This window comes from Morone saxatilis, unplaced genomic scaffold (genome assembly GCF_004916995.1).
Source record: "Morone saxatilis isolate NCDOM2014 unplaced genomic scaffold, NCSU_SB_2.0 Contig18, whole genome shotgun sequence".
In the NCBI taxonomy this organism is placed as follows: domain Eukaryota; kingdom Metazoa; phylum Chordata; class Actinopteri; family Moronidae; genus Morone; species Morone saxatilis.
In genome coordinates, this window is record NW_023339740.1 from 15246860 (window position 1) to 15273696 (window position 26837).

Consider the following 26837-nt stretch of genomic DNA (forward strand, 5'->3'; position numbering starts at 1 on the left):
ATTCAGAGATTAATAATTAAACCACCATAATTCATATTATTTTTCTTGTCAATCATACGTAATACTACAGATAAAAAGCTTGTATGAGTGGTAATGACTGGTAATAGTATTACAAGTATGTTACTAAAACTGTGTGTCATATCCTTTAAGATTACATGAATTTCAAGCAAAGTTGACAAAGCAAAAAACTGCTGTATGGACACTGAAAAGGTCTCCAGTGAAACACACAAGGTTTAGTGTCACTAGAAAAGAAGACCCAGTGAAAAGGATTGCCAGACACACCAATAGTCCCATTCATGGTTTCACATTGTAAACTGCGCCCACCAACTGGTTCCTATTATTTCCACTGTTTCCCTGGAGATCTGGGCAGACGTTGTTTGGAAAAAGCTTGACCCCATAAAATTTAACTTCATCCTTGAAGTTGAAGAAAAGGAGTAAAACTGTGAGACTTTAAGAGAGAATTTTGACCTCTTGGTTTTTGTCCCTAGCATCTCTTTTCCCTCACTTAAAATTGTATGAGTCTGTGATATAAAACAAATCAATGAAACAACAAGTAAAAATAGTCTAAATAAATAAATGTGTCTAAAGTCTAAAACAGGGCAGAGAATGACAATATGGCCCCTAACCTCCATCTCTGACCTTTGTGTCAGCCATAATTCTAAAAACAGCTATTTATTCCATGTATTTACTTTATCTATTGTGTACTATAGTGCAGTACACAACAGGGAAAAAAACATATCAATACTTGCATCACTACATTGTCACTAACCAAAACCACCCTGACTGCAACTGAGGAAGGTTTTTAGACAACACAATCCTACTTTATAGATTTAATTATCACCTTTCTTCATTATGCAGAGAGGAAATGTTGTTATCAGAATTAGAAATTATAATTCATATGATAAACTATATTTTCTTTTTACATTAGTGGAAACTCCTTCAGTATTTGAACTTTTGAATATATTAAAGGGAGTGATGCAGGGTACAAGGCACTTTTACTCAAGTCTTTGTGGGTTTATCTGCATCTTTAGTGATGACATAATCATAATTATATAATGAATACATAATCAAACTGGCTTATGTTACATTAAAATGACCACATTAAAAATGTGACAGTCTAACAGGTCTTATGTCCCTTTTCTAAACGGACTTTTTTCTTGTTTTCCTTGTTATAATAAGATCTGAAGGTAGCCTTTAAAATGTTAAATTAATTAATTTCACATAGTAACTCACATGGAATTATGTAAAATGGGATATATAGGGGCAGACAACACGCAGCACGTGTGCAGCGATTTAATAAACTATAACTACCTCTAAAATGGACACAAAAAGCCCTCTTCTGTAATAATAATAATAATGTAATACAGGAATAAAACACAGACTGACTGAAAACACGGCATGCAGTGAAACGCAGAATAATACCAGGTAAAGCATGTAACTTAGACAGCCTTCCTGCCCAGCCTCCTTGCACCGGCCCATGTGGATGGACATTAAGATGCGGTCCTGTGCGTCTTATCCGGTAGCCCATAATTCCCAGCAGCATCCCTTTTGGTTGGCAGGTTTTAGCAGACATCTTCCGATTGGAAGCTTAGCGCGTCACGATGAGGGCGGACAGTGGTGTGGTCCACACAGCCTGTGTCAGGAGAGGCTGAGGGTGCCGCCTAAAAGCGTGCCGACTTATTGGGTACGTGTTGTTGCTAGGGGCGTGGGTTGTGCCGTGAAATATTCTAGTTTTCTCAAAACCTGAAAGAGATTAAGACAAGAGCCGTATCAGCTGGATAAGAGATGCGCCGGGAGCCGCCTGCTCCAACCTGAAGGGAAACTGTGCCGCAGTGGGCATAATCTGATAAGCGCTTCTGTCCATCCTGCGCTCCGCTCCAGGACAACGGCATGGAGGGGAGACATAAGTACGTGCGGATATAGTTAAAGGAGCAATGCAGAGAAGCTGAGCTCACACTTCTGGGAACTTATTCAGATTTTTTACCCGGAACACCTGCGATTTATTTGCATCAACCAGAGCCCGGGTAGCCGAGTCTTTACAGGGGGATGACAGCTGCGCACTTGGTCGTCCCGTGATGTGTCTTTGGGGGGATTAATGCGCGGAACAGCCTAAACATCCTGGCCTGTCCGCAGGAGGCCACTGATTTATCTGCGGAACAAATAACAATTTTCACACTCTATCATGCGCCGGAGCAGGGACATTATGCAATATGTGGAGGAAACTGTCTCCGTGAGCTCATAGGTTGAACTGGCAATGACATCAGGCTTAACTTGAATATAGCTCTGTGCTGTATTGCAGCAAGGTGGACCGGGGCGTGAGGTGGCGGCAGGGAGCAATGCGCGCATCCTCCGAGCTGGACATTTTGTGGGGGATGCTGTGTGTCCTAAACAAATTCAAGGCATTATAAGGCCATACACCCCGAGCTGGCGAACTGCGTCACTGCATGCGAGTGTTGCAGGTAGGCAGCCAACTCTCTCCCACCACCACCACCACCGGGAGAGCAGCATGCTCATCATCACCCCCACACAATGTCGCTGCTAAGTGTTTAACAAGGTACTGAGGATGGATTCGGCGGACGATTCAAGAAAAGATCCGCCACTGGGATCCACGTTTTCCTCAGCACCCAATTTAGACTCGGACATTAATGCAAATGCCCATAGGCCTGTTTATGAGAACGGGACGGACCACAATGTCAACATCCAAAACGCAGCCCTGCGAGGAGCGAGTGACCCCAGCGCGTACCCGTCCACAGACTACCAGGGGCTGATCCGCCAGAGGTTCATCCGGCGCAACTTATGGGTGTCAGACTCCGAGGAGCAGCCGGTGGACACGGCGGAGTGTGTCATCAGCAGCCCGGTGCTCACCATAGACCTGAGGACCATCGTCGATCGGAGTCTGACCCGGGCTCTGCACGGAACCCGGCTGGGCCTCCGGGAGACTTCGAGCCCGGAAAGCCAGGTGGGGCTGAAGGACAGCGCCACTGAGAGCGTGAGCACCGATGGGGAGAAGGGGGAGAGAAGCGAAACCGAGCCAAAGGCAGAGGTCGTGCCCTCGGATGTCACAGGTAAAGCAGGAAGTGACGAGAACGAAGAGGAGCCCGGGATGAAGGCTGTGTCCACCTCACCTGGGGGCCGCTTCCTCAAGTTTGACATAGAGCTGGGAAGAGGGTCCTTCAAGACCGTCTATAAAGGTCTTGACACCGACACCTGGGTCGAAGTGGCATGGTGTGAACTCCAGGTGGGTTGATAGATCATCCAAGTGCAACCTCAATCCGCCATAATAGGCCTGTTGTCTGGGATATAGCCCAGAAAGTGAATCCTTGGTCAGGGTGCAGCCTTATGCACAGTATACCAACATCTGGATCTTTCTGGGTTTATTATGTTTCCTCAGAAAAGCTCTAGTAACTTCATTCATTCATTGAAGCTGTAACGGTGATATGTGTACATTTGTCTTCTGGTCATCTATCCAGACACCTAACAAATGCCAGGGTCTCTCAGGTAAAACATTGTTAATGAAGGGTCCATGGCTCTTTACACCTGCGTATAGGAGCCTTAACATGCAGGATGAATATGGATTATTGTCAGATTTTATTTGTATTATCATTTGTTTTCTTTTGTTTTTCCTCTCTTACTAGGTTCAGCCATTTGTCATCCAGGGACCGACTCAAATAGATTAGATAGTCAGCAGTTATACAGACATTTGTGTTACATACTTTATTGATGATAGTATTTTTATCAAAAGAATATTCTGTTCTATTGTTTTTATGATCTCATATTGCTGAGGTGTAACGCCGTACAGCACGAAGATAAGATACTTTGTTACCCCATTCTGTTTTCCATAACGTTTGTGTTAATGAGCCATCACTGAAATGTTCCCACCGTGGAACGAAGGAAAATAATCTGAGTATTGTTACAGGGAGTGTCAGCCATTCAGTCCGTCGTTTTGTCAGCACTCATACCAACTTTCCCTCTCATAACTCTTAGCCTAAATATCATCATCATTTTCTATGTATTCTCCTTTTCGTCTTGATTTGAATTATAATTTAATTATATTTCAATCATTCTGCTCTTGCACCTGAACAGTTTTCAGTCCTTATGCACAGTGTGAGCAGATGAACTGTAGACACTGTAATTAGTCTGAATTTTAGCAGGGGGTTAATATAAACACAAAGCTTCATACCAGTGAGCGCTTACTGTATCTCTAATCTGTGTATGTGGTAATCTAATGATCAGTTTAAATGCTATCCATGTGATATACAGATTAACCTGCAGACAGACTTGTAGACAGTGGTTGCCCTTTCAAGGCTCAAAATGTGCTAAGCTTTTGCAGTCTGTCCAGAGCAAATAAATACCTTTATACAGTATTCTCCAATAAAAACAGACGCACAGTCACCTGGTTTTTAAACAGAACACACTGTGGACACATGCACACAGTTAGGTTTCATTAGTGTGTCTCCTTTTTAAAGTTTCTGATATGTGAGGAACATTTCTTAATTTCCTTGGGAATTGGAGGCACTGATTTAACAGATAATTAACATCTTACAATATGAGTTCCTGGAAAGGAATGTTTATTGTACTGCTTTAAGTATTTAAACAACCAACTAAGTTAAAAACTTTTCAGCAAATAATTTGACCAAACTTTGATTAACTGCTTTCCTGTTGTAGGCAATGTACTGGCGGATATTTGTATATTGGGGTTAACTCTTTCTAGGAGCAAAAAAATCTGTCCGTTTCAGGCTGAATCAGCACCTCAACATCATTTTATGAACATGATGAGAATAACGTTTGTGACTTCGAAGCACAGCCCTGCAGCATGAGTTCATAGGTTTAGTGTGGCTTCAGAGCAAATAGAACTGATGGTTATTTTGTCTTCCTGCTCTTTGAGAATCCAGGTTCACCCTTTCAGGCCAACTTAAACAGGTTCAGACATAGACTTAAATCACTATTAGGTTGTACTTATCTCACAGCTTTTGTTGGATTCTAGTGCGGCAAGGAAACTGAAGTTTTGTTAATGTTAGCTCCATAATCTAGATGTAAAGAAGCCCATTGGGATGTGGAACTTCAATTAATCTTTGCGGGAATTAACAAAATGAGCCCCCAATTGATTGCACACAGGGTAATACATCATCTCTTGGTTACATCCCACTTTTCAGCATTGGATCTCTGCTTTTGTAACTTCAGTTTAATAACACAGTATTAAATAATGTTCTATATTGCTTATATACAATAGGAGTAAAAAAATAACTTTAGTCTTCATTAGGAATTAATATTTTTATTGTCATCTGTAAATAGAGAACCAAACTACTGGTATTTTTGAACACTTCTACATCAGTAATTGAAGAGGACAGATGGCATATATCATGCATGATGATCTTGACATCATGTGTGCAGTGTGCATGTATTTGTGTGTCTGAGCAGGTGGTTCTTAGGGGAGATCTAGTGATGATTCAACCATTCTGTCCCTGGAGGAGAGGCCTTGCCCTTCAGAGCTTCTGTGTCTGTGGGCTCAGAAAAAGCCACTGCAACTCAAATTGTGTGCCTTCACTGTCTGTATGCTGTGTGTGTGTGTGTGTAAGACTAAGAGTGAGACAGCAGAAAACATATTCACTCAAACAAAAGATTTATAAATCAGATTTGAAGAAGAGCTGGTGCCTGGATATCGAGCAAACCAGACTGTTACTGTATTTATCCACTGAATGATGATCGAACAGAGCAAGTTGTTAGCAAATGATGCAACATTTAGTAAAATGCCAAAACACTAGCACTTTGAGAATTGCGTCTCACTGTTATTATTATTATTACGTTATTATGTGACTTTTTTGATTGCTTAGTAATGAATGCTAAACATGGATTTATATCCCTGTGGTATTACTGTACCACACAGATGCGTCTGGAGAGTGAATCCTGCTGATGCAGGCCTCTGCACCAAGACAGAGAGCGAGGAGAGAGGGAAAGGGTGGGTTCAGCTAAGGACAGCATGTAAGACATGTAGTATTTGATACACAGCAAAACAAGAGTTCTATATTTAAATGAATTGCAGCATTGTGTCCTCAGCACTGCACAGCCCATTAGATACAAATATCGGTGCTGCTAATGGGTTTTCTTACTCATTTTTCATTCAGATTCTGTCTTGTAAGTGCCACACCCTGCTTAGATCCTCTCTCTGAAAAAGAAATGTGAAAGATCTGTATGTAAACTGCCTTAGAAAACTGGACAATATGGACAGAGAGATGAAGCAAACTGTAATATTTGTTCTCATTAAGAATCAGAATTATGAAAGGTAGGTAAAGCATAAGGTGTATCCTTCACAGGGCTGTACGTAATCTAAGACGCATTAGGCTGCACACTGCATAGGTTGCGATGGGCTGTGAATGAAATCTGATTCCCCAGCACCAGTCAATAATCAATGTTGAGATGTACAGTGGGTTATTGAGTTCATTTAAAACACTAAATGCACCCTCATCACTATCATTAACATGTGTATATCAAGACAACAGGAGAGAAAAATCTGGAGGTCATGTAGCATTTGTCGTGGCTGAAGCCACTGGGTTGTATTTGTCATGCTGACTGGAGAGAAACAGAAATGTAGAGGATGATCGTTGTCAGCTGTTTTACTATTTATACAACAGTTCAGGGAAGGCAGGGGCCAAAATATTGATCTAGTATACACAGATTCACTCAGGCTTGTACACCCAAAGATGTAATATTTTAACTCTGAAGAACTGTACACAGAAACTATATCAAAGATAGTTTTTCTTGATGGTCTTGATTCTTTGGGCCATGAGAAAATAATTTATCTCCAGCCCGGCATTATAAACTCTTAATGGTCTTTTTAATTTTTTTCCGCCACGTGACATTTACTGATTAAAAATGCAATGTAATATTTTGTTTATCTGTCATGACAGATGTGTCTTTGTATCACAACACCAGATTAAATAAGGCTTTTACTTCCTCTGGAAACGTAGCCAGGATTCCACTCGTAGTTGTGAGCTGTGTGTTTTATACACAGTAGTGATGTAAAGGGTAAATGGTTTAGACCCCCATGTTTACCCACTCAAAATGCCATAGTTGTGTTCACCCTAAACATGAGCTACAGGAAGTTCTAACACTCCTGAAGCAATACCAGACTACTGGTGTATCTCTTCTATCACCACTTTATATAAGAAAAACACTGAAAATGATTATGATTCAGCCCCTCCTTCCTCCTCCACTACCCCTCAAACTTGTTAAATTTAGATAAATTGACCACTGCTGGAGCTTCTCCTTTGATAATGCTCCAGAATACTGAAAAAAAATTGAGTGGGCGATTACATCTCATTTTTGAAAATGAATTGTCTTCCTCCATTTTCCCTAGGAACGGAAACTGTCCAAAGCTGAGAGACAGAGGTTCAAGGAGGAGGCAGAGATGTTAAAGGCTCTCCAGCACCCCAACATCGTGCGATTTTATGACTTCTGGGAATCACCGGTTAAAGGGAAGAAGTGTATTGTTCTGGTGACAGAGTTAATGACCTCAGGGACACTAAAAACGTGAGTAAAATTTTTTTTAACCTTATTGGTGTGTTTGAGATATCTCTGTATCTCCATCTTAGCTCATATGCGTACTTTATACTTGACTGTAAATCAATGATCATAAGATGCAAATATCAATCTCTTATTACTGCTTCTATTAGTCAGTTTAAGACAACCTTACAGTAATGACCATTAGACTGTCTACATCATGTGTATCAAGTTTCATACCCATTCAATGAGACCATTACAGTGCATCTAATGCTAGACCGTTAGAGAGACTGAAACTCCAAGATATTGTTCATCTTAAAAAATTTCATTTTGTTTTTCTTGCTCAAAACCTAATTGATTGATTAAATGTACAGTTATGGGAAAACAAAGTTTTTTGGCAGAGGAGATTAGTTTGATCAGAGATTCATATTGACTGTGTGTGCGTTTACAGCTGATGCTTGATGAATGGAATAGCAATAAGCAACACAACACAGAGACTAGTAGGAAAAAACGTTCATACAACAATTTGTCTTTTACCTTTCAGTGTGTTTTAAAAAGCGAATGCCTTTACCTAGGGACAACTGGAACATCTCAATCATGGTATATTTATCCTCCTGTAGGTATCTGAAGCGTTTTAAGGTGATGAAGCCTAAAGTTCTCAGAAGCTGGTGCAGGCAGATTCTCAAAGGCCTCCACTTCCTCCACACAAGGACTCCTCCAATCATCCACAGAGACCTGAAGTGTGACAACATCTTCATCACTGGTCCTACAGGCTCTGTCAAAATAGGAGACCTGGGCTTGGCAACACTGAAGAGGGCCTCCTTTGCCAAAAGTGTTATTGGTTAGTTATCAGCTAGTTGACAAGACTCTGTTTTATTGAATTGTGACTAACAGAATATTTATTTCAAACCTGCAATTGCAGATTTTTTGGGCCCTCAGGGGAAACAGTGAACACTGATCGTGAACACACGCTGACATATTACCTTTTAAAAGCAAACTTGGTTCATGCACCCAGCAGACACAGAGCAACATTATCATTCATTTGGAATTGTGATTCTGGTAACCTGAAGAATTTAAGTCCAATGTCATGGGAGCAGTTGTTAATAGAGAAATATTGACCATAGCTGCTTTAAACTCTAAATTGTGATAAACTTGGGTGGGTTTAAAATTTGTTTTCCGATAGGCCATTTGAAATGGTACTAGCTCGGTATGTCAGCAGTGACTAGATCCTTCCAGGTACACAATCTTGGCAACTGACAGCCAATATATACATAGTCACAGCCTGTATTTGTACATAGTGTTTAATCTTGAAAATCAATAAATGATTGGTCAAAGTTAGCTCAAATAGTTTAAGGCTAAAGAATCATGACTCAACACATATTTTTGTGAAAGAGTAATATCATATTATTGTGTTAAAGTTGCACAGAACATCCAACATTTGTGTGTTTTATTTTGAATAAATGTAAGAAATTTGTGTCATTTGAGTGATTAGACAATTCTTTAGCATCTTAAGCAGCTGTGTTGGATTTCAGTACTTGAAACTGGCACTGATCCCACAGAAACAGGATGAAGCACGCTGGATGTGAGTTTATGATTAATTTCCCTCTCTTGCATGAATTCTGCAGGCACTCCAGAGTTCATGGCCCCAGAGATGTATGAGGAGCACTATGATGAGGCTGTGGATGTCTACGCCTTTGGAATGTGTATGCTGGAGATGGCCACCTCAGAATACCCCTATTCTGAGTGTCAAAATGCTGCTCAGATCTACCGCAAAGTCACAAGTGTGAGATTTGCTAAACAGTTTTTATGACAGTTTCAAGTCATTTTTGAAGACCACACATTTCTTTTTCATTCTTATTTTTTTGTGACAATAAGATAATTTATATATATATTTTTAAAATCATTGTTAATCATTTGTTAATTTTTTTACTTTTGCAGCCACAAAGTGACAGTGAAGGAATAATGCTAAATGCTAAACTCTGGTTAAAATGTCACTTAGCTAATATGCCAAATGCTAGCTAAAATGCTAAATGTTACAGAAGAGTCATAAAGTCAGAGAACTAACTCAGGGATATTAATGCATAGGTTGCTAACATTAGCCACCAAAGCTAATGGTCATACAATAGCAAGTAAGGCTGTAGCAGCAATACATTACAGTTATTTCTTAGGGATTTAACATGTAAGAAGAAGTATGTGTTATTTTATTTTTTCAGGGGTTGCATAATTTTGATGTACCCAGCAAATGTTTGGCATTTTCCCCACAATTAATCAGTCATAATTATAATCCATTCTTTTTTGGAATGACTAATTACTCAACAAACTCTTCCAAAAGTCCTCTTTTACAACAGTAGCTTAATAATCCCCAGACTTGAGATGTCTGGGAGAAATGTGTTTTGGAGAGACTATAATTAATGTTTTTTGACACTGCAGACAGAACTTACTTCCCCTGTTATGCAGTCACACGTTAAGTAATATTTTTTTGAGTCAGTTGGTGCGTTGAGACATGCTGGTTTGTTTTGCAGGGGGTGAAACCTGCTAGCTACAGTAAAGTCAGTGACCCAGAAATTAAGGAAATAATCGGGGAATGTATCTGTCACAGATGGGAAGAAAGGTAAGTGAACCTTTGACAGTGTCTCAGGGCTTGTAACACATTTTGTAGGTAGAGGGTGATCCTTACCGTGTTGTTTTGTTTCTGTGACGTTGATGCCAGTATTTGGCTCTGGCACAGTTGATGTTTCTGTGTGTTGTGCATCATTAGGTTTTACTGTCATACTGACCTTTAGTGCAGGTCAGTAGCTGTTGTTTGTGTATTTTCTGCAGGTACTCCATCAAGGACCTCCTGAATCATGCATTCTTTGCGGAGGATACAGGCGTGAGGGTGGAGCTCAATGAAGAGGATGATGGAAAGAAATCGTCCATTGCTCTGAAGCTGTGGGTCGAGGATCCTAAAAAGCTGAAGGGGAAGTACAAGGACACTGGTGCCATTGAGTTTACCTTTGACTTAGTGAGCGAGGTCCCAGAAGTCGTTGCCCAAGAAATGGTAATTGAGTTAGTGAAAGAATCATTGTATTTAGTTTTATTATTATTATTATGTTTTACTAACTGGGTAGCAATGAGAGGCTAATCAGGTCTTTGAAGGAAATAACTGATCCCCTTTTCTTTAGACTGGTTTGGATGTACCTGCTCTCTTTAGACCTTTAGGCTTTTGTTGGTATTGGTCAGATTGTACTTTGTGTTCCACAAGCAGGCTTCATTTGTTGTCTCGGCTGTAGCCTTGGAAAACACTCCTTTCTGATTGGCTGGCAGGTGTCTATTAAAATCTATTGACACTTTAAAAATAGTTAAAAGTAAGGAAAATTAAGGTGCAGGTAACCAAAGCAACAATACTGCTGCTTTCTGTTACATCACCAGTTAACTCTCATTGGTAAAACAGGCCTAACAATGGATTAAACAGGCCACAAAAAATCTTTGAAAAAACAAAAGAAAAAACAATTCACAGTGACGTAGCGGAGGTAATGCGAGATGGCTTTGATATATCAGGACAACTTGTTGTGGAATATTTCCTATGTAGTATCATTCCACTATACTGTGGGTGGTTCCTTTATGTCCTGTATGTGTGTCTTGTAATAACACAGTCATCTTTACTTTGGAACACAACCTCTGCCCCTTTTAATTAGGTGTAATGTAACTGCGAGTTGGTTAGTGGTCATGTCTGTAAGGATAAACTTGAGGCATGTACTGTACTGTATTGATTGAAACTAGAGCAACTGATCAGTTGATTTTTGCTCTTTCATGCAAACGTATGAGAAGGCATGAAAAGGCAGTTGTTCGTGGTTCAAGGGAAACATTTAATGGAGATATTTTTTATTTATTATACCAGGTGGAATCAGGTTTTTTCTTGGACTGCGATGTGAAGATAGTTGGGAAGTCCATCCGGGACCGCGTGGCTCTTATCAAGTGGAGGAGGGAGCGGACTGTCTCGCCAGGAAATGGTGAGGCAGCTGTGAAGAAGACGCAGCAGAACCTACTGCAGGTGCCCGGTACCAGTGTACCACAGGCAGCCACATTAGCTACGACAGATTATGAGGATCAAGAGGTGGAGCAGCAGACCCTGATCTGCACCGTGCCAGCTACCACGTCTGCCACATGTGAGAACTTGCAACTAGAAACACACATGAATATATTGTATATGATACAACCTCTACCAATCACTCAACCATTAACAGGAAATGACTATGACTATGACTTAAAATGGTTAAATTGGTATTTGTGAATGTAAGAGAGAAACAGAGAAAAGGCGACTGCAGTGTGTGAGTAACACCTATTAGTCATCAACGAGATATCATCACCCAGCTTTTGAATTTTAATAAGATGCTACTCCACTTCTCACCCTGCCCTTCCTCAGTGTCTGTCCTTCCTGCAGGGCATCGTGGTGAATTATAATTTTTTGTTAACTCTGTTTTTACAGCTGACAGTGGGGTGAGCTCTGCCATGCAATTAGATGATCTAAACAATCAGCAAAATGGCCCCTACCAGTCACTTCCAGAGCCCATTTCCACAGCTCAGATGATCTACAGTCCTCCTGCACAGGCTGACCCTCAACTGCACCAGGGGCCCTACCAGCAACCCACAGCACAGGCCTCACATGAAAACTACACTCAAGCATCCACTCAATTACACCAGGGACCCTACCAGCAAACCACAGGTCAGCTGCATCCTGGGGCCTATCAGCAGCCTGCTGCACAACTGCACCAGGGGCCTTATCAGTCTCAAACAGTGAGTGAAAACATTTCTTATTTCTGTGGCAACTTTATTAATCCTTCATTTCGTTTTTTTTGCTGTTGTTGTTGTTTCCTGACATAACAACATTTTTATTTTCTTTTTTGGAATGATACCTGATCAGCGTCACTACAGTGATCCCTTTGTATGCCATAACAACCTGCTCAGCGCTGAGAGCACAGTGTGTTTTAGGCGTGGAAGCACCTCCTTGGTGGAGATGTTACGGTGTAGGTCACACTGTCTCACTAAGACAGTGAATCCAAGCTCCTGTGTGTGTCCGTCACAGGATCTGGCTTCAACAAATAGCACAGAGAACTCAGTGCATGGCACGGACTACCAGTCCTCTACCTCTGCCCAGAATCCATCATTATTATCTCCTCATCATGACTCAGCAAGTCATTTCAATTCACCTCTCCTTCCCCTGAATTTACAACCTCCCTCAGAGGTCCGTCTGAGTGTCCCACGCAGCCCACAGCACCACCGCCACTGCAAGGCTTGCACGTCTCTCCTCCTGGGGGATAGGACAAAGGGAGGCAGATCTCTGGGACACACACATATGCACTCTTTCTCCGTGTCCGCCCAGTTTAATCCAGCCTCTAAACCAGGCTCACCCCCGTCTCCTCATCTGGCAAGGAGCACTCTATCTCCTCTTTTAGCTTCACCCACTTCCCCATCATCAAACATTCAGCCAACCCTGGTGACTTCACCTTCACATCTTTCCCCACCCTCACAAGTTATGCTCCCACGGAGTTTGTATGAAGGTGGAGATCTCACTCTTCTCAACCACTGTCTACATCACATCGTCAGTCGCAGGACCAGTTCCCCCACTCTCTCTTCTAATCATCCAATGCACAGCCACGGGGAGGTTGGGGGTACTACCTCCACAGTAGTTGAGCATATAGACAAGAGGAGGAGCCTTGATGTCCCATATCTGGACAGGAATCTGTATTTACCACCATATAACAGTGAAGACAGACCAGATTCACTGGTAGGTTAGAGACGTAGGTTTTGTGTAGACTTCTTTCTAGTTCTGCCATAGCAGCAGCCTGCTGTATCTTTCAGGATTGCCAGCTGCTTCGCTCCTCTGACCTTTCCATGGTGGTAGCAAAGCCAGCCCCTTCTCTGCTCCTGCCAAATCCAAAATAATAGGTTGGGTTGTAACGTAGCAGAAGAGTGTGCCAGCTTACAAAATAATATGCTAGCAGAGTGTATGGCAGTATGGCTGACGAAAGATTAACGCTATAACTTCTCTTTCGCATTTTAGTGTGCCTTATTGATCCCTGCCAACCTTACTACTTTATTGCTTATAACTACCCCCGCTTTGACACACTGAACATTTTAACCTTGTGTGTGTGATTTTGTTTGAAGCAAATATACAAACATGATCATGTCATATAATACCTAAAAGCAGGATCCATTGATCTCTCTCGTGTGTTCCTGACAGACAGTTTCTGCTCCGGCTACGCCAGCCCCTATTGTGCACCAGAGTAGACAGACAGCACAGAACTTCCCAGCTGCAGCCCCTACTCCACAGCCACAGCTTACTGCCCAACCCAGCCAGGAGCAGGTACTGCATGCATCTAACTGCGACAGGCCCTGGCAAAAGCTGTAGTGAGACACAAAGAGCAAAATTAGAAAGTTTGAAAGTCACCCCTCGCAGCCATGTCAGAGCTGCCTGACAAGACCATGTTAGTGTGTTTGGGTGGCTGGTTGCTGGTTTCCAATGACTTTTTATGTTTGGAATAACATTGAGAATGACCAAGTCTACCGTGTGCATTCGGTCTCAACTCTTAAGTATGTTATAGTTAAGAGGCAAACAGGAAAGGAATGTGAAATTTAGTGGCACCAGCCATCTGAAAACACACTATTTGTTAGGCATCTGTGTGGGAGGTGGGTAAAAAGTGCACTTGGTGTCCCCTTTTAAATGCTTCATGGTGAACTGTATATCATCAACATGTGCAGTATATATGTATGTGTGTGTATGTGAATGGCTTTTCATGTGGTTTGTGTTTCCTTCCCATTTGTCTTTCCTCTCTTTAGTGCCATCTCCAAACAGCTGGTGTCCTGCCCCAGGTAGAGCCATCATCTCTCATAACTTACTGCGGGCTACAGTACATACACTGCAAACCACACAGAAAAGTTGAATCACATCGAGTGTAACTGCCCTGCGGCTCACTTTTATTCAAGTGGAGCTTTTGGACCAGAATATCTTGTCAATTTAATTAGAATTAATTAGTATTTCTATCACAAAATTAATACTTTCCAGTCAAAGTGAAAAACAAATGTTTGATTTCCTTTCTTAGCTGTTATCTGCTGACCAGCCTACATCTCACCTGAGTCCTCCTGACTTACCTACCAGTTTCCCACAGTCAGTCTCCAGTGCTTCTCCCCCACTCCTGCCCCTGCAGATCAGCACACAGGTGCGTTAGAAACAAAAGATCAAACTAAGGTAGAGACTAAATTTCATATAAACATCCTACAAAAGTTAATATCGGTTACAGAGTTGAGTCATACATAAAGGGGACTGTGTGAATGCTATTTCTATCGACTGGTTGTCTTTGTTCATTTTATATCATTTTCCCTTTTTCTTTCCCAGTTTCCCTCACCATATTCCATTACTCAAACAGGGGGCATAAAGCCTCCTCCCTTACCTCTAGGTCCTTTGCCATGTGCCTACAGCAGTGGCCCTCCTTTGTCTAGCTCCCACTACTCACATTCACCCCACCACCCCTCCCTTCCTTTGACCCCTCATGCTGCCTTTCCCTCTAAATCTACTCTTGGCACCCCTCAGACCCCTCTGTCCACACCTCAACACGTGCCTAGTTTGGCACTCCCTATTCCACTTCATGCCATGGCCATGTCCCCTGCAGTGTCCCAGCAGCAGGGCGGCCCTTTTACATCTCAGACAAACCTTGGTAGCTTCCATACCACCCGTCCCTTACCTCTCTCCCAGGTACAAATCACCCCATACCCCGCCCCCCACCCTGAGCAGGAACTGGCTGAGCAGCCTGTCCAGGTGAATATGTGACTCAGTTCTCACTGTAATGGTTAGGTCATGAGAAATCTGTAGTGCTAAGGTGGCAATGTGTCTTAATTGTTTGTGTAATGCATGCAGGGCATGTGTTTGGGGTTTTAGAGATAAACAATATTTGTATTAACTGATTAAGAATTCTCTCAATGTGCTATTTTTTCCAGGTGCAGACGATTGCTCCACAGGGGAATTTGGGAGATGTTCACCTTTTGGCTCCAGTCCACCCTGTCTTGCCTGCTGTTCAGACTCCTCTCTGGGGAAGTGGAGTAGATGCGGAAACTACTGCAGCTAGCCTAGACTTAACTGTAGCCCCTACAGTTGCAGCTCCAGTCCCAGCCCCAGCCTCAATCCCAGTCTCAGCTACAATCTCAGTCTCAGCTACAGCCCATGTCGAAACTCAAGCCCCAGCACAAACTCCAACTCTGGTTGCAGCACAAAACCAACCACCAGTCCCAGTAACAGCTCAAGCTGCAGCCATGCCTCAAACATCAGCCTCAACCCTTGTTGTTCCAATGGCAGTGCAAGCTTTAGCCTCAGCCCCAGTTCAAGCACCAGTCTCTGCATCAGGTCCCACTTTTGAACCACCAAGAAGCTCATCTACGAGCTCAGACAATCTTGCAAGTGGTAAACCCAAACTCTCAGTCCCAGGTTTAGCCTCTACCCCAATCCCTGTCACGCTGCCATCCTCTGTTCAATCTGCAGCCCCTGCTCATACTCCAGCTCCTGTCGCAGTTTCAGTCCCAGCTCCAGTTCTGCAGCCTGCTGGCATCCAGACAGCAGTTTCACTGTCTGAGTGTGCCAACCTGGCCACAACTCAGCAAAACCTCGAGTCGACATCTGCATCTAGCACCCTTCAACAAGAGCCCTCTTTAGAGGTAGGGATGAAGCCAAGGTTTGCACATTTTGACATCTAATTGTTACTCACAAAGCATGTTCCAACCACAGGCTGCTTTTCAAATTACGTTCACGTCAGTTTTATACCTCCAGCCTCTGAAACCAGCCTCTCCGCCTGAGATTAAAATATGCTTTTATGGTCAAAATAAATTAGCACACATTAACACTAACACAAGTCTTGCAATGATCCATTTTGTGTCAAATAAAACCTTTACTAGGTCTCCTAACTGTTTTGCACCTGCCACTTTTTCTGTCTTCAGGATGTGCTTCAGGACAAACCCACATCTTTACCCAGTTATGCCTATGACAGGTGTGTGTCACGTTGTTCACTGACTCTCAGCTCTTTACAGATTCTCTTTATAAATTTGTGTGATGAAATCGTGTCACCAGCCTAGACTGTTTTAAACGTTTCCCTTTATAGTCTCAACTCTGATGTGGCATCTGGTAAGGAAACAAGTGATGGCTACGAGAGCCTGGCCAGCGGAGGGAAGGGGGACGGAAAACCCAGAAAACACCACCGCAAGTCTGCCCGCACACGTTCCCGGCAAGAAAAGACCAGCAAACCCAAACTGAGCATGCTCAATGTGAGTCAATGTGTGACAACTGAAGTTACAATTTACAATTTATTAATAGCTTAATGTGTCTGATTGTAAAGTGTAACCCCTGCCCACACAGGTTTGCAACACTGGTGATAAAATGGTGGAATGCCAGCTGGAGACTCACAACCACAAAATGGTGACATTTAAATTTGATCTGGATGGAGATGCTCCGGAGGAAATTGCTACTTACATGGTTGGTTTAGGCTTTTTAACAGTTTGCCTTTTTTGTTATCAATTGCTTACATTTAACATCGTCAAAACTGTATGCCTACAGGTAGAAAATGGCTTTATCCTGCTGTTAGAGAAAGAGATCTTCATTGACCAGCTAAAGGACATTGTGGATAAAGCTGAAGACATGCTGAATGAAGACTTGGAGGGTGAAAGGGCCTCCACCTTGAGTTGTAGTCCTCAACAATGCCAAATTTCTGAAGGGCTGCTAGGAGAGGTAAAAGGGGATAGATATAGATATGAGTATAGTCTGACTGACACACTACACATGCTCATACATAGATTTAGACATGGACAGAGACATACTCATGGAAATGGCCATAGACGAATAAATACATAGTGTCAAGTGGCAAACTGACTTAGCTTTTAACTGTCACTATCACTCCACAGAGTCAGCAGCCTGGAGCACCGCAGCCTGTCTACCAGCAGAATGGTAAAGCAATTATTTCTTTAAAAATGTATTCATCTGCACGCCTAGTAAATCCTTTTTGCCGATATCACATTTACTTGTAAAAAAGAAGTGGTTAATTTGATTTGAACTCTTGCAGTTCTTCATACAGGAAAGCGATGGTTCATAATATGCCCTGTAGAGGAGACGCCCACATCCAGCCAGGAGACCCCATCTGATGGAACAACTACGCAGTCTCCTGGGAGCTCAGTCACTACCCAGCCTGCTGACAGTGGCACTGCAAGGCCATCCAGAGGTGACTTTGTTTCTACAGAGCAGTTTCAGCACAAAATTTGAGTGCTTCACGGAACAACAGCACCACCTTGTGGTGCTGAATGAAAGACATCCTACAGCCCTTTGTGTGCAATTATTACTTAAGAAAAGGTTAAACATAAATCTTTATTTTAAACTTATTTTTCTAACGTCATGTTTTTCCTCCTGCAGAAGAGGGATCATCCTCCACAATGTCTGGTGGAAGTGGAGGCTTCACATACGATGTGTATGGATTCTGTAGCCCTCCGATAATGTCCAACACAGACCCTCTTCTCTTGGCTACTCTGTCTCCCCCTGTGTCTGCTCCCCCGACCCTTCAGTCAGTGTCATCAGCGGAGCCTGTCGGCAGCTCTGTGCAGCCCAGCGTTCACCAGGCTCAGCCAGCCAGAGCTCAAACTTTGCCCCCCTCATCCCCACATACGTCTTTCCCAGTTGATGAGTCACAGGGATCCCCTTTGGGCTCCATCTCCCCGATCCACGCAGCTCAGCAGATGCCTGACATGACATGTCCTGTTTCTATGGCTGACGAGGTGCCCTGTTGCCCTCTGGTCATGCCCCTGTCTTTGGATGTGAGCGGTTTACAGGGTGGATCTCCTCTCACTCCTCTTCCACTCCAGGAGCCAGGTTCAGCCAAAGAGCCGTTGTCTATCTCTTATGCCTCTGCAGCACGGAGCGAGCGCTCACAGCAGCCTGTGGTGCTCCACCAGCCTTTTTCTAGTGTGGGAGGGACCAAAGTGCCCTCACTACCCCAGAGCCCAGCACCATCCCAGCACGGTGCAGGGCCCGGGGAGTCAGATGGCGAAGGACGGCTGGGCCGTGGGGGCTTTGTGGACAGCACCATAAAAACACTGGATGAGAAACTAAGGAACTTGCTCTACCAAGAATATGCTCCCATGTATCCATCAGGCAGTGCTGCAGAGACACCAGGCTCTTGCACCGAGTACATCCAGTCTCCTCCCGGTCCAGACAGTGCCACAGGAGGGTCAGGAAACAGCACACCAGGGCCAATGGGGGAGGGACGGTACAGGGCAGGAGAACAACTTGTAAGTACAGTTATCAGTAAACTTTCAAACTTTATGAATGTTTTATATAAATTACAGGTGCAGTATATTTACCTACATTTGACATTGAAAGTTTATTCTTGACCTTGGAAACAGCACCTGACAACACAATCTTGCCACAAGGTAATCACGCTATCTCTCTCAGCAGGTGGAGTTTGTCATTGAATATCATCCATGTTAGCTTAAAAAATAAGATTTAGGTTTCAGTCTTGACCATTGAAACAGCAGAATCCTTTCACCACAAGGTCCATTTAGTATTTACTGTTAATCTGCTGGGGAAGATTGTGTGGAATGATCGAGAGCTCCAAAACAGCAACTAAATGGAGCTTGTGGTTAGATTGCTTTTTGTGTATTAAGTTGAATTAAGTGAATTATGTGCATTTCAAATCTTTTAATTGAAAAAGTAGTCATGCTGTGTTGACTAATGACAACAACTAAACTAATGGCATGTCCACCCATTTGGGAGTGATGGCAGAGTGAACATATTTTGGCATACTCTAACTATAATGCAGTTTATAAAGTATTTACATGTAGGGAAGGACTCCTCACATACAGTATTTAACTATATTATACCAGTAAATTGATTTCGTTCAAACATTTTATCATTCATATGGTGAGTACAAAGAACATATGGCAATGCTATGTAAATGGTAAATGGACCATGGCTACTTGTATAGCGCCGTTTCTAGTCTTCCGACCAACTCCCAAAGCGCTTTTTTTACAGTACCGAGTGGCACAGTTCAACCCTTTTCACACAACATTCACTCAGTGATGCGCTGGCAAAAGCCCAGTATCGAACAGAAACTAACTCATTACATGACAGCAGTTCACACACACACCTGTGGCACCAGGAGCCGGAGCACTTTAGTTGCATGAGGGGATTTGAAGATAAACTTTACCACCTTTTACACAAGCTACAGTAAGATTTAACGAGAAATATTTATTTTTATCATTGTCAACATGCCTCCACCATTGAGGCAATATTAACTGTTATTTAATATATATGTATATAATAGGACAATGATTAATGGTTTGTATTGTAGTTTTCCCATGTGTCTGTTTTGTTCATCTCTCATCCTGTCACCTCTATTAGCCTCAAATTCCAGAGAGAATGGATAGTTTGAGCACACTGAGTGACTCAGCCGTGTGTGGTATGTACAGCAGACACTAATCAATAAGAATGGCATCATTAACTTCTAACTTATGTCTCACCGTTAGTTGATTACTGCAGTGCCACGGTGTTCATTGTTGTGGAACTTTTTGCAGCCTCCTTGTCAAGAAGACACGTCCCTCACTCTGCATCCTGCTCTGGAACAAAAGGCCGATTTAAGGTACGAAAGGGAGACTTTCCTTACATTTAAGGGGAAAGAATAATTGTCTTTCAGAGTAGTTCAGCTGCATTTGCCATGATGGAAGCATTATTCAGTTCCCTGTGCATACCCAGTTTGTTCTTTGCTTTTGGCAGATAATCTCTGTTCCTCCTGAGGTGGCTAACAGACGAGATGTGAAGCAAAGGAGCTGGAGCAGCGCTGCCTCACCGGCACACCCTGTAGGATACAGTTCAGAACACGTTCAGGTTGAGGCCATGACTGCCTCCACCACAATTGGCCGTTTCTCCGTTGTTAGCACTGAAGATGACATTACACAGAGGACACGTTGCAGCCGCTACTCTGCCCCACCTGATTTCTACCTGGACACACCTCCTTCCATGGCCAAGCGGGGCTCTGTGCCTCGTGCCCTGACCTCGCCCTCTGTCCCTGTTGATGTTACGATCCATGCTCGTTTTCTCTCCTCCGACTCTGGGGCTGAGAGCAGCCCTGCAAAACTGGCTCCCGCCACCCCATCCCAACATACTCGCTCTGAGCGCAGAGGAAGTGACCTCATGAAGAGGGCAGTGGCCTTCCTCCGCCGGTCAGGACGTAGCAGCAGTGTGCAGAGCTCTGACTCCCCAAGTAGGCATGGAGGTGTGCACGGCTCGGCCTATGCCAGCAGCGATAATGACTCAGAGATGGAGGACTCAGACATGAAGAGGGAACTACAGAGACTCAGGGAGAAGTATGTATAGCCAGTGGTTCACTTGTTGTCTTATTTTGTGTCTTAACATGAAAACATTTAGTCATTTAGCTTGTAAGTGAACAGTATATTCCTGCTTCCATCCACTCAGACATCTGAGGGAGATCTCTGAGCTGCAGGCCAATCAGCGGGGGGAAGTGGAGCTGCTGTATCGGCGACTTGGTAAAGCCCCTCCTCCTGGCCTGGGTCTCTCACATGTTACACCGCATGCCGGCCGAAGAAAGAGGTCCAGCAAGCACAGACTGAAGCCTGGCAAACTTCTCAGCCCTCTGGTTCAACAGTTCAGAAATGTCACAACCAAAAGTAGTGACTCCAGTCGATCCAGTGAGTAACCTTTTCAGAATCTCCCGTACTATAAGTTGAATATTTACAGCAAGAGCTAGGAGTTTACCATTCTGATGCTTGTGTGTTTAGGTGCTGCTACAGGTACAGGTGAGCCCACAGTGAGTTTAAATGGCTCTCCAGCCAAAGGGTCTTTCCCCACTCACGGTAGGGCACGGTCATGCACCAGCCACCTTCCTAGCTCGACCTCAGAGCCTGTGCAGACTCAGCAGCCCTGTTCCCTCAAGGGCTCTTTGTCTTCTGATAATATTTACGCTGGACTACATGGAGATGGCACCGGCACACAAGCTCCACCCGGACAAGGTGACCACCAGCAACACACCAAACAACATCTTAGCTGAGCAGTCTTTTCACTAATAATAAAGTGTAAACATTCACCAGAGAATTAATAACAAACACTTGTTTGTGGTGTTTTGTTTAGTAAAGCTGGATATTTCAGTGTGCACTCTTCTTACTCTGGTGTCTTCTTCCCTCTTTGATTATACTCCTCTACAGGCTGGTCTAATTACCCTCAAACATCTGAGAGAGTGACCTATAAATCGAGTAGCAAGCCACGAGCTAGATTTCTCAGTGGGCCTGTGTCTTTGTCTATCTGTTTGTATCTCCTCTCTTCCAGCATAGCTTCACTTTTTTGTTTTCCATATTTTCTATTTGTCCACTTTTAGCTCACTGATATCTTTTTTTCTGTCTATTCTCCAACACTGCTGGGTTTTCTTTTGCTTCACCTCGTCCTTAGACGACTTACCTTTGTCTTATATTTTTGCTTGCACGGAAATATATTGCTTATTCAAACCCCTGAAGAGTAACATATGTTTTGAAGAAGTACAGATTTTGATTGATTCGATGTTTGTTTGTTTTTTTAACACAATTTTCTCAAAAAAAGACAACTACAATTTTTTATATGTTTTCCTTATTATTCCTGTTTACTGGAACACTTGCCTTGTTTCAGAAGTTTGAGGTTTGGATAATCAAGGTTCATTTGAATAGTAATGGGCATTATCTTACATTTCAAGTGTCTCCTACTGAAGCTTGTGCTATTTTTTCACCTTATAACACATAACACCTTTTTAACACAACATTTTTATGACTTATCCACCCTGCATTACTAGGCAATGGACCTGCATGCCCCACCCCAATCTACTATAAAAATGTCTGATCTCTCTCCTATTCTTCTCCCTAACACTCTAACACTGCACTTTGACCGCTTGCATGATTTTGCTGATAAATGAACTGTCTTGTTTGGGGGACTGATTGTTTTGTTAAGTTGTTTATTAGTTTGGTTTTAGATTGGTCCTTTTTTGTGGCAGTATTCAGCAGCTTTATTTTGCACCGCATCTTGTTATTGAACATTATTACCAGCTTATGGTAAGGATTATTTGTGATTTAAGTTTTTTTTTGTCTTACAGGGTCAACACTGAAGCGACTGTGTCTTGGCAAAGAGCGTGGCAGCAGTATGTAGAATTACAGCATCTCACTAAATTCAACTAAATTCATGTTAGTTTATATCAATTTAATCAACTTAATAAACACAGTGTCACAGTACGTGTGTATGTGTGTCCTCTCAGGGTCTGGAGCCGGGCCAGGGGCTTTTAATCCATCACAGCAGCCACCTACCGGTGCCACACCACCTTCTCATCAGCCAGTGATGGGACTAGCCCAAGCTCAGGCCAATAACAGCAACAACAAGACAGGCACATACATTGGCACATCCATGAGTTTTAATGAACACAACCTGCCTGAAGACTTGCAACGGCTGATGGACGACTGGGCCCAAGAGGTTCTTATTGTCACCCACAGGCCGCGCACTAACTCTCTGAGCATCAGCGGGCAGCAGCTTTGGAATCAGGTTGTGCCTCGAACACATGGACAACTGACGAGTGCTTCAGATGTGAGTTTCATGCTAGTTATATACCAGTTTGCGTTCAATCAGCGCTGTGGTCATAAGAAAGGAAATTATTAAAATCTCAAACAATCCTTATAGAATGGAGTATATAAAGATTAGAGAAGAATATAAAGTTTTGCATGTACCCACAGGGTTTACATAAGTTAAGTTGGGATAAGAAGTTGGCTTGCAGAGCTTCACAACACAAGAATAGGCATTGACAAAATATTTTAATTTCTGAGAAATTGGCGAAATAATTATCATATGATTACATAGGTATATTATTATGATAATTATAATTGCTCATATACCCTCAGATTACAGCAGTCAGGAAATACAATCATTTGCTATCACTCTGTCATGAGTTGCATTCCCACTTGCAGATTGTAGTCGACTTCCTAATGTAAAAATAATAATTCTAATAAATTAAAAGAATATTAATTAGCACATACTGTAAGATTACTAAGTGATGCCTACACGGCAGCAATATTGCACACAGTGTTTTACCATCTCACTGGCAAAAATACTTCTTTCATTACAAGTAGTGTGCTTTACAATTAAATGCTTATAAGGTTAGTTAGTTAATTAGTTTATTGACATAGATATCCAAATGCAAACAGCAATGAGCAACAAGCTGTCCCCAATTAACTGGTCATTAGTCTGAAATGTGTCCTCAAATGTAGCCTCACACATACACAGTAACTAATCATAAAAAACAGAAGAATGTACAGCTTACAGTTTTTAGTGTGCTACAGGTTACTTGGCAGCAGTTCCACAGTACTATAGTTTGTGAGTTTGCCTAAATAATGTAATGTATTATATAAATGCAGTTAATCATTGTTTTGTAGTTTAATATCTTCCTATTATATAACCCTTTTAGGTATCATCGTGGACAACCCCAGGCCAAGAGGCCTGCAGCCTTCCCCTGTCGTGGCCTGACAGCCCTGGGTCAACAATGATGACCAGCCTCACCACAGGGCCCCATCCCTGTTATCAGCTACACTCCTCTGCTCCAGTCAGGGCCATGTCCTCACCTGTCTCTGTTAACCAGGGGCCTGGGTTTCTCTTCCCCATTACTTCAGGAGTCTTTGCCTTTCCTGCTGTGCGCTCAGCCCAGGACACCCCTAGCACCACTCCATCATATCAGCCACCCAACCCCAAAGCCAGGACTCTCTAATATGAGTAGCATTGTGTCTTCCAATTCTGTTACCAAAAAGAAATCTCATGATAGCTCAAGTCAGTCTTATGTGCATACACTGTATATATTTAACCAGCATGGATTTAACCATTTGTACATACTTGTCTCCATTTCTGAGTTTTATGTTATTTGCTTCATTTGCATCAACATACCTCATGTGCATATTACAGTACATAATCCTCGAGTGCAGTATAATGGTAGTAGTACATTAAAATATGTATAATTAGCCCAATCAGGCTTAACATTTTTGTCATTGCTTATGTATGTACCTTACCACCCACGGAATGTACATAATGTACTGTTCATCCATGCTGTGTTTATATAAATAGTTCATGTTTGTGTTGCTCATAGCACCCCAATATTTAAGCTGCCGTGTGTATATATGAATTCTTGTTAGTCTGTACATAGCTCCCGTGTTTGTACAGTTAACATTAGATAATCCATAGGTTGGTGCTGCAGATATGTGTCTTAATGCAACACCTTATTAGCCAACATCATGCCGTCACTGTGAAGACTTGACATCCTGGTCACTAGGGCCGGTTGCTTTATTCTGCTCTCTCAGTCCAAGGATAGGTTTCATTCTTCATCGGTGAAATGCTTCCAGCACAAGCGCTTGAAATATCCTTAAGAGATTTGAATGAACTTGAATTTTATCTTCAGGTGATGAACACCTGTGAGAGTGCCTTGAATTGCAGTTTCAATTTTATGAAGAAAAGCATTTAGATTCAAAGCAGACACTAGATATTCTATATATGCTTTCACCTTCAAAGGTAAATTATGTGATTTGAGTAATGAATGTGGATTGAAACATATTTAATTTAACGACAAAACACAATTAAACACTAATCTGGTCATGTTGCGGTTCATAAAATATCACAGATTGTAAAAGAAATCTTGTTCACTGAAGTTTTATTATGGGATTGCTTTGCCACCTGCACCACCGCCTGCATGAATACATTGATATTCTGAATGTGCACAGGTTAATGTGGTGACTTACAGGAGGATATTGTTACGTAAAACTGGCACTGAAAACCATACGACAAGGAGGGCTGAAGGACTCAACATACGAGTCAAAATCATAATCATACCGTACCTCTACTAATGCAATCTGTAGCTTTACATATTGTTGCCTTTGTGGTTTTTAAGAGATTACTGTGTGGTTGGTTGTTGTTTGATAAATGATGATGATATGATGATGTTAGAGGCACTTGAAGAATGTGAATTATGTGAGAAGCCACCACTGTTTGACATGTTATTTGTACAATGCTTAGGTTTTCTAAATTGTGTTTATTATATCCTGGCCTCACAAGATCATCTGGCTCATACAGCTAATTCTATGTATTATGGCTAACTCAACTCTCCAGCAAATATTACACTATCACAGTTTCAGTTATTTCAATAGTACGGCCTCAAAAACATCACTCACTTTCAATACTTCTCTTTTATAACTTCTACAATTCTCTCTGAAGAATAGTTTGTGGAATGCATCAATGATTGTATGTATTCTGCACAAAAAACAAAGCTGTGGAAAAAATCTGTGTAGTCAAGAAGTAGGATGAGTATAATGAGTCAGTTCTTCAAAACTTCAAAACTACTGAGCGCTATTATCGACAAATTGCTTATTGCAGTTGAAGAATGAACTTAACAGAACAGTTATTTTGATCTTTCCGTGGCTCCCCAGTTTCCCAAATCATAGGCCGGTCAAATTTAACATGCTTTTTACAGAATTGCACTTTCATACAGTTGGGTGACTCAGAAGAGGCTGATAATAAAGGGAACAGACAAACGTATCTTGATTTTCTGCTCCAGAAAAGCTGGAACCTACATTTCCCACAATTCAGTATATTCAAACTCTTGCCAGAGCCACAGAAGTATAGGACAGTAAACATTATAGGCTACAACAGTTTTCACAGGCTAAGTAGTACAACTCTTGATAAGTGAACTGAATTTCATGTGTAAAATCGGTGAAGTGCCCCTTTCTAAAATCCTTCCATGTTTGCACAATATTTTGATTTGAAATGAATATTTGTCTTAAAGGCAGAATTTCTTCCATGATGATATATAGATTTTTTTTTTAGCTCATCTCCTATGCAGCTTTTTTCTTTGTGCTTTACACAGTAACTCCTGTCTTTGATCTCTTTAATGCTTGCAATGAAAGCTAGGTGTATGATTGCTTTTGCTTGCTGTATCACCTGTTTCCCCCACCATTTCCTGACCTCGTCCGATGGGTACTCTTTCACAAAAGCTGTACATACTTGAAGACAGAAATAATAAATTCATTTTTGCTTGACACCATACAATATTAGTCATGTACATGTTTCATTCACACTGCACTCTGAACATATCAAGCCAGATTGTCTCTGTGTTTCTCTTTCGTCAGAAGTTGTCAAACCAATATTGTCTGCATTTGCATGAAAAGCTTTCAGTGTGGTGACAAAGTCCTGGCAACATGGGCTGACTAGACCCGCAATGTCAACAGTAAAGCTCACATATTAAGTTGAACTACTGATAAAGTTATTTATCCTGTATTTT

General features: G+C 42.2%; 1 protein-coding gene across 1 annotated transcript; it reads left to right on the forward strand.

Moving 5' to 3' along the window:
* The first annotated feature begins 1708 nt into the window (after positions 1-1708).
* Positions 1709-26581, forward strand: wnk2 (WNK lysine deficient protein kinase 2). The gene is made up of 29 exons (XM_035662702.1): positions 1709-3238; positions 7355-7527; positions 8118-8338; positions 9123-9280; positions 10020-10108; positions 10318-10537; positions 11378-11645; positions 11966-12273; positions 13721-13843; positions 14317-14349; positions 14580-14696; positions 14873-15292; positions 15472-16182; positions 16462-16511; positions 16623-16785; positions 16877-16993; positions 17075-17245; positions 17419-17461; positions 17577-17732; positions 17921-18792; positions 19904-19961; positions 20077-20141; positions 20276-20865; positions 20975-21207; positions 21298-21528; positions 21721-21819; positions 22632-22676; positions 22791-23113; positions 23988-26581. Exons 1-29 carry the CDS (start codon positions 2564-2566, stop codon positions 24282-24284), a joined length of 7029 nt encoding a protein of 2342 aa, XP_035518595.1. The 5' UTR covers positions 1709-2563; the 3' UTR covers positions 24285-26581.
* Positions 26582-26837: the final 256 nt, after the last annotated feature.